The following is an 8,961-nucleotide window of genomic DNA, read 5'->3' on the forward strand; positions in this document are numbered from 1 at the left end:
GGCTTCTGTGGTACCTGTTTCCATTGTAATGAAGAAGGTCATCGTTCCTTTGAATGCCCTCAATGACAAGGAAGGACAGATAGGAGAGCTGAGGGCCAAGCTAGGGTTGCTCATGTGGATGAGGATGCACAATCATCACATTCAGAGGATGCAGAAAGAGGAGAGACCTTGGTAAATGAAAGAGTCCTACTAAGTGGTGAGATTGAACCAAGACAACGAAGGAGTTTGTTCCGTACCAGATGCAAGTGTGAAAATAAATGTTGTGACGTGATCATTGATGGTGGTAGCACTGATAACTTGGTATCAGAAGAGATGGTCTCTAAGCTAAAGCTCAAGAGGGAGAAACATCCCCAGCCCTATCGGATTGCTTGGGTAAAAGATGATCATAAGGTCCTGGTAAGTGAACAATGTTTAGTAAAATTCAAAATTGGGAGTTACCATGATGAAGTTCTCTGTGATGTTATTTCGATGGATGTTTGTCATCTATTGTTGGGTAGACCATGGCAGTTTGATAGACATGCAGTGCATGATGGACATGCAAACACATACTCTCTGACAAAGGATGGAGTTTGCCACAAATTGAAGCCCATGAAAAAGGAAGGTGAAAAGGTATGTAGCAGTGCTAGGATTTGTCTTGTTGATGGAAGGAAGTTTTTAGATGGCATGAAACATCAGCATATGTGCTATGCTTTCATTCCTAGGAAAGATAAAGAAGGTAGTAGTGAAATACCACTTGAAGTTTCAGATTTACTAGGGGAGTTTGGAGATATTATCTCTAATAATGTTCCAAATGGATTGCCACCAGTAAGGCAAATTAGTCATCAGATAGATCTAATTCCAGGAGCTAGTTTGCCTAACAAGGCTGCTCACAGGATGACTCCTATTGAAACAGAGGAGCTAAATAGAAAGGTTCAGGAGCTGTTGAGGAAGGGCTTGATTCGAGAGAGCCTAAGTCCATGTGCAGTACTTGCAGTACTCGCACCAAAGAAGGATGGAGAGTGGAGGATGTGTACAGATTCTCGAGCTATAAATAGGATAACCATCAAGTACCGGTTTCCTTTGCCAAGGATGGATGATATTATGGACTGCTTGAGTGGAGCTCAATACTTCACAAAGATAGATCTGAAGAGTGGTTATCATCAGATACGGATTCGAGAAGGAGATGAGTGGAAAACAGCCTTCAAGACCAAAGAGGGTCTTTATGAGTGGTTAGTCATGCCCTTTGGACTGACGAATGCCCCAAGCACCTTCATGCGGCTCATGAATGAGGTACTTAAGAAGTTCTTGGGAAAATTTGTTATTGTCTATTTGGATGATATTTTAATTTTTAGCAAGATTTTGGAAGAACATTTACTGCATATTCGTAGTGTCTTTGAAAGGCTAAGGGAAGAGAAACTGTTAATTAATCTGAAGAAGTGTATCTTTGCAAAAAGGGAGTTAGTCTATTTGGGGTTTGTTATATCACCTGAAGGTCTCAAAATGGATCCAGAGAAGGTAAAAGCCATCTTGGAATGGCCTACTCCAAGGTCTGCTACTAAGGTAAGATCATTTCATGGTCTGGTTAGTTTTTACAGAAAGTTTATTAAGAATTTCAGTGGCATATGTGCACCCCTAACTGATACAATAAGAGGGGATAGAAAAGAGTTCAAATGGACTGCAACAGCTGCGAGAAGTTTTGAATTGCTGAAGAAGAAGGTAACAGAACAGCCTGTGTTGGCACTTCCAGATTTTAGAAAGGTTTTCCAAGTAGATTGTGATGCCAGTGGCAGCGCTATTGGGGCTGTATTAAGCCAAAAAGGTAAGCCTATTGCATATTTTAGTGAAAAATTGAATGATGCGAAGAAGAAGTATTCTGTTTATGATCAAGAGTTCTATGCAATAGTTCAGGCCTTAAAGAAATGGAGGCATTATTTATTGCCAAAGGAATTTGTTTTGTATACTGATCATCAGGCATTACAGTACCTAAATAGCCAAAGTAAATTGAATCAGAGGCATATGAAGTGGGTAGAGTTCTTGCAGAGCTATACATTTGTGTTGAAGCATAGAAGTGGAAAATCTAACAGGGTTGCAGATGCACTAAGTAGGAGACAGTTGTTGCTTACAGTAATGCAGGTTGAAGTAGTTGGGTTTGATGAACTCAAGAATTTGTACCCCGAGGATCCTGATTTTGCTGAAGAATGGAAAGCTTGTAAAGAACCTGTTGCTGTAGATAGAACCAAGTGGTTAGACTATTTGATTCAGGATGGCATGTTGTTCAAAGGTAGTCAATTGTGCATTCCAAGGAGTTCCATGAGGGAAAATCTGATTAAGGAGAAACACAATGGAGGGATGGCAGGACATTTTGGTCGAGATAAGACCATTGCCATTCTTAGAGAACATTATTTTTGGCCTCAAATTTCACAGGATGTGAAGAAGTTTATACAGAGTTGTCAGGTTTGTCAAGTTGCCAAGGGGTTTAGTCACAATACTGGCCTATATCAGCCATTGCCTGTTCCATCAAAGCCATGGGAGGACATAAGTATGGATTTTGTTCTTGGATTGCCGAGGACACAAAGGGGTAATGACTCAGTATTTGTGGTAGTTGATAGGTTCTCCAAAATGGCACATCTCATTCCATGCCACAAAACTCATGATGCTGTCCATATTGCAGACTTGTTCTTCAGAGAGGTGGTGAGACTACATGGTCTCCCAAGGAGTATAGTTTCTGACAGAGATACTAAATTTGTGAGGTATTTCTGGAGGACATTGTGGAAGAAGTTGAGAACAGACCTAAAATTCAGTTCCACGCATCACCCGCAGACTGATGGCCAAACAGAAGTGGTAAACAAAAGTCTGGACAATTTGCTGAGATGTTTAGTTGGGGATAAGCCCAAGGGATGGGATTTGATTCTACCATAGGCAGAGTTTGCTTATAATAACTCTGTAAATAGGAGTACTGAAAAATCACCATTCCAAATTGTATATGGGAGTAGCCCAAGGACTGCACCAGAGCTGAGGAAGATAGAACAAAGGGAGAGGACAAGTGCTGAAGCTGAGGAATTTGCTAAACATATCAAGTGTCTACATGAGGAGGTTCAAGCACACATTACCAAGATGAATCAAGAGTATAAAGCTAGGGCTGATCAAAGGAGAAGACATAAGGAATTTCAAGTAGGAGATCTAGTCATGGTGCACTTACGAAAAGAAAGATTTCCAGCCGATACTTACAACAAGCTGAAAATGAAGAAATTTGGCCCCCTGCAAAATTTTGAAGAAACGTGACTCAGGAAATGCATATGAGGTGGAGCTGCCAGATGGTATTCACATTTCTCCCATTTTCAACATTGCAGATTTAACAGAGTATCATGATGATGGTGCAGATGAGGAGTTGGTGTTAGAGCCATGTCCAATTCCTGCTTCCAAGGAGGAGGAGATAGAAGACATTCTAGATCATCGTGTGGGTAGGAGTACTAGAAACAGGCAGTATGAAGAGTATTTGGTCAAATGGAAAGGACGGCCGATCGAGGACTCAACTTGGATTTCAGCAGCTGAGGTTTCCCATTTGGGATTTCCTCTACCATCCATAAAGTGACAAGGTCACTTTTCAATCTACCCTGGGTGTCTGATGCAGGAGCATCCAGAGGTATAAGGGCAATCCTGTGTCACCCAAAAAAATGTACTTAGTTTCTGTTTCATGTCTTTACATTTTTGGATACCCATTTGGGTCAAATAAAAGTTCCAACTCTCACAGTTCAACTATCAGTGTGCTAGAAAATCCCGAAAAAATAGGAGCATGTAATTTGGCCATCATTTTGGTGACCTAGAAGGTGTGAATTGGCCAGACGAATGTAATCGTGATTTAGAGCATTCCAGAAAAAGAACCAGGTCAAAAGGCCCCACGGTTTGAAAGTTATTGCAGTTTTTCGAGTTTTGGAGACCTCTTAAGAATGCTTCAAAGTCAGGTTAGGGGCATTAAATGACCTCGAAAAGGGCCAAAAAATGGGGGATGAGCGAAGCTGGTCCATAGGGCTATAGACCGCTTCGAGAGCTTTCTCGAAATGTAAACGGTTCGTCAATCGGAGCTACGGTTCAAAAGTTATGCCTCCCGGAAGTTCGGTTACCGTTTCTGGATTCTTCTAGATTTGCACCGACTTCTAACGCAGCTTCTAGAACCTTCTATTTGGTCGGTGGATGCCTACTAGCACTTTCTAGAATGTACTCCTAGTCCTTAACCCTCCGGGGTCTATTTAAGGAGATTTCTGGCATTGTAAAAGGCAGTTCGGAGTGGAGTCTGAGAGGAGGTACTGAAAGGAGAAATTATCTCCAGATTTATGCTATTGTAAGCCCTTAGGGCACGTTTTGAAGTTTATTTTCTCTGTACTATTTGTACTAGCTTATTTTCTCAGTTAATATAATTTCCCCTTTTCTGTTGTGTCCATTTTGTTCTTGGGTTGTGTCCCCATCACAAGTACAAGTGGTAGACCTTGGAGATGGTGGAAGCAGTGAAAGCAACTCTACTGAATCCGACAAAGACGCAAAGAAGACCATAGAAATAGAGAAAGGTCCCGATGCTTCAAAACTCGTTTCCCAGGACTCAAAGAACCCTTTCTCCTCAACTACAAAGACATTGACCCCAGTCAAAAGAAAGATGTTCAATATAGACATGCTAGGGACTACATCCAAGGTGATTGGCACAAAATCATGGTTAGAGGACACCTTGGACAGAAAAAGGAAGAGGAAAGAAGAGGGAGTTCCCAACAAAGAAACTTAATGTCTGGCTATCCATTCTGGATCAGCATTGAGTAAAGTCAAGAACCAGAAGACCCTGTCAATTCTTGGAGAAGATCCTAACACAAGGCATTTGACTATGGAGATTGCTAAGCCCACTAAAGAAGGGAGGATCGAAGACATGTCTACAAAAGATTTTGCCTTGCATTCTGTGGATCTCGAAGAAGTTAGACACGACACTAAAGTGGGCCAATGGAAGTCAACAAACGCTGTGATAGAAGGACAACTCGAAAGCCTAAGCTAGCTAAAGTCAGAATAAAAGTGGAAATTCATGAACTTAATTGCTTCATCAAGAAATTAGTCACCCTGCTGGCAAGCATCTCAGGAATATCAATCACCAGTGATTCTACAGCCACTGACATTTAGGCTATCATCTCTCAATTGTAGGAAGTCAAGCACTTTAGACAAATTGGTAGAGAGTGGAGCGGAAAACTCAAGTCTGAGGGACTTGCAATCATAGAGCAAATCAACAATGCAATACTGAAGCTCGAAACAGAGAAGGATAACATCTCAGTTAACCGGACTACCTTGGCAGCAGAGAAAGTCAAGAGCAAAGATTGCATTTCCTTATTGAAGATGATCATTCACATGAAGGCTGAGGAAGCTGTAGAGGTAAAGATTCTGCCTAGGGGAGATGAGCCCTTATTTGAATGGCTACAGAGTATCCAATTCAAATCTGAAATGATCCCAGTGGCAGAAGAAGGATTGAAGGAAACAGAAGCTAAAGTTAAAAAGGATCAAGATAGAGACTATGAATTGTTAAGAGGTCTATATATGAACTCCCAAGCTAATGGACAAGGAAAAGGGATAATTGGAGTGGCTGTCATGCAAAAGAATTTCTCCAATTACCTAGATAGCTTAACGGAGAAAACTTTTGATCACTAGAGCAGAGTATCGGAACTCCAAAAACTTGGCGGGTGTATAAACGTGGCTTTGGAGGAAATACAAAAGCAGTTGAATGTCGTCAAAGATCTAGCCAAAGAGCATTCCAAGTGGCTCTTGAGATACACTAACATTCATGTTTATAGACATGAGGAGTTTATCCCAATCATTGTTGCTGCCAAAGCCTATAGGGCGAAGTCAAAAAAAGGAAAGAAGGCGAAGTGATTCTTATCCCGCCCTTTCACATTTTTGATGTAATGAATGTCACTGACAATTGGCTCCTTGCCATTTGTCAATTTTGAGGAGATGAACCAATTTGAGTCTCATTTTTTAATAGTCATCTCAGAATCCTATGTGTATCTAATTGAAAGATTAATAGAACGTTGGCTAATTTTTGGTGTGAAATACTTGATGTTGTAGAGACAATTGGAGGGTATTTTGCATCAATCATTTTCTGTTCCATTCGTTTTCTATATTAGTTTTATGTTTCTCTCCTGGTCTGAATTGAATCAAGGAATGAACAAAGTTTTATCCACCTATTTCAAAACAGCAAGCCGAAGATAATAGTATTGTCATTGGAAGTTCAAAAGAGATTCTTTTCCGTGCTTTCTTTCAAATTAAATCTTTTCCATTCCTAGAACTAGAATCTTACTGATATCAGTTTAGTTGTAGATAGCACTCATTGCTGAATTGTTAAATTTTGCGGGTTTATAAGATGTGTGAATCCACAAATTTAACTAATCCTAAAACTGAAATCCTCACCTAAGTTAGTTCCTGTTTAGGCCTGACTTGGTTCACCTATCCTATTCTCGGGTTAAAACATACCCCATTTAGAGTTAGGAACAAACATAATTCATTGCAAATTACAAATAAAGAAGGGAGCTGTACCTAAGAATTCAGAGGGAGGTTAGTCACTTAGTAACAACTTCCCAACTTTTGTAATCAGTTGTTGTTCACAAATATTGGGCATCCAAAGAGTAAAAGAAAAGAACAATTTGTTTACCAACATATACCACCAGACAATTCCATACTTTTGTATATGGGTCTTTAGTTAAAAACACCAATTGCCCTGATACCAAGTTAAAAACCATGATACAACACAGGAGAGAAACCCAACCCAAATATGAGCTCTGATACCAAGTTAAAAACACCAATTGCTCTAATACCAAGTTAGAAAACCAAGCAGAGAAGGAACCAGAGGAGAAAAACCCAAATATGGGCTCTACAGATCACAGGCCCAGCTTATTCTATTTATAAGCAAATACATATTAAATTCTAACTTTACTGTAGACCGGAGTTAGCTGGACCATTGATGATAGGCGGTTGGAATGAACGGTGGAAGATACGGCTGGCCTGCATTGAACATGTGCAGAAATTTTCCATGGTTGGTGCTAACAGTTTGGTGGGGTGCCGACAATTTGTTAATAATTAATTTAACTTTCTCACATCTTTAACCAAAAAATAAAACAGGGCTCTTGGGGGCCAATGTCGTATACAAAAGCAAACGCATGCACCATCTCAATCTTCTAGACCAAATCCACAAGTTCATATATAAAATTTCAAAACCAATAACGTAGGATATGTATCCAGGAATCACAGAAGCTGTCAGGTTTCGGAAGGCCAGAGGCTTGGTACCTCACCTTTATCCTTGTATCTGTTGTAAAGCTCGGTCAACGCCTTATAATTTGAATCTGTGGACGTACTGTTCAAACAGAGAGATACTTTCATTATCATTCTATTTACATTTCTTAACAAATGAGAATTATACTGAAGTTGGAAATGAATGAAAACATATGATCCATCCAGAAGGAAGGTCGTCAACTGTTCTGTATTTCAACAAGGGCAATGCTCTAACACAAGAATAATTCCACTGCAACATAGTATCGTCGTATACATAATGAATATAACAACCAGATGCCACAAACTGTCCAAAATCAACGAATTCTCCTATTTAGACACATCAAACTTTGATTGGGCTTTTATCATATTGTCATACTGACATTGGCCTAAACTTTATTATCAACTGAAAAATCATTAGCAATAATTGTAATGACCCACCACTTCAACAATTGAGCCAAAGACTAGAAGAATAACATATTCTATTACTTAGAGATTTCTTCGGTACTTATTATCAAAAACTGGCTAGTATCACATGGGTGTATGGAAAGGACAGAGTACCAATGTGAAGCAACATTCACCACAAGCAAAACCTTGCCCTTGTAATTGCTAAGATTTACATCATTCCCTCTCGTATCCTGTGAAAAAAAAAAAGCAGCATGATCAAGTACACATTAGCACTTTCTGTCTTTCAATTTTTTTGTTTCGGGTATTGAATAATTGTTTTTCAAAAAACATTGATGTTAGTTTACTCTACCACCTTCACAGTGAACTCATGGATGCTTTGCTGCTTCGTCTTTTCAGAGGAATGCTTGCATCCCATGTTTTCCCCGTTCAAGTAATACTCAGAAATGGGTCCCTCTCCTCCCCTCCGTCAAAGGAACATAAGCAACTGGATATATGGCCACACCTCGGCTGACTAGTAGACGCAGATCCTATTTTTGTACAGCAGCGATCCATCAAAGGAAAAGTATCTGTCGATGATATTTTAGAATCTTTCTACCGCAGTTCTATGGTCGAAATATGATAACAAGTTTATCCACTTTCCCAAATTTTGTCGTCATGTATTAGTTATAACCTTTTCAATTCTTGTTTATATTTTTCTATTTATAATTATATAAATTATTTATATTTTATTGTGATCAAAGTTTTCATAAGATCATTTTTAAAGCTTATAGGATATCTCCGACCTATTCTTCATAATAAATTGTAAAGATTTTCAACAATATTATTATTAGTGTTTGTCTATATCTAGGCAGATTTTAGTGGTGGTCACAATTAATTTTTAAACTAGTGAGTTTTTAAATTAGTTTTAAGTCAGTAATTCATATTCTATGGTTGGCTAATGACAAGTTTGCTAGAGGTAAAAATAATTTTTTTACTAAAAAAATTGGGCAAAAAAGTTTATGAAACTTCTTCCAAATTCTTTTTAGAGGAAAGTCTAAAATTTGAGATCTATTATTGTAATTGATACAGAGTTTAAATTTATTTATGTCTTAAGAACATCTTGTAGTATACTAACATATATTGCTGACCGTGGTTAGGAAGGTGGAATTTCAAGAAAAAAAAACTTCTTAAAATTCTATCGTAATGTATATTAAAATTACAAAATGTATGAATATTAATTGTATGCAATGTTCCATTTAATGTTAGCAGTAAGCATAACAATCAGAGGTAATGAGTAATAATTTAAAA

At 38.7% G+C, this 8,961-nt stretch overlaps 1 protein-coding gene across 2 annotated transcripts in view; it reads right to left on the reverse strand.

The window, feature by feature from the left end:
* Positions 1-8,239, reverse strand: part of LOC149579899 (putative phospholipid hydroperoxide glutathione peroxidase) — a 102,617-nt gene extending 94,378 nt beyond the window's left edge. Inside the window, exons 1-3 of one of the 2 annotated variants that reach the window (XM_089787794.1) lie at positions 8,027-8,239; positions 7,828-7,904; positions 7,290-7,351 (exon numbers count right to left, since the gene is read on the reverse strand). In XM_089787794.1, the coding sequence (XP_089643920.1) occupies positions 7,290-7,351; positions 7,828-7,904; positions 8,027-8,089 (202 nt within the window). In that variant the 5' untranslated portion in view covers positions 8,090-8,239. Of the gene's footprint in view, positions 1-7,284; positions 7,352-7,827; positions 7,905-8,026 lie in introns of both variants that reach the window. The other variant, XM_089787800.1, reaches the window with a different exon arrangement.
* Between the last annotated feature and the right edge of the window lie 722 nt (positions 8,240-8,961).

The sequence above is a fragment of the Cupressus sempervirens genome, chromosome 1 (assembly GCF_028749045.1).
Source record: "Cupressus sempervirens isolate cs-2001-9-10 chromosome 1, ASM2874904v1, whole genome shotgun sequence".
Taxonomy (NCBI): Eukaryota; Viridiplantae; Streptophyta; class Pinopsida; order Cupressales; family Cupressaceae; genus Cupressus; species Cupressus sempervirens.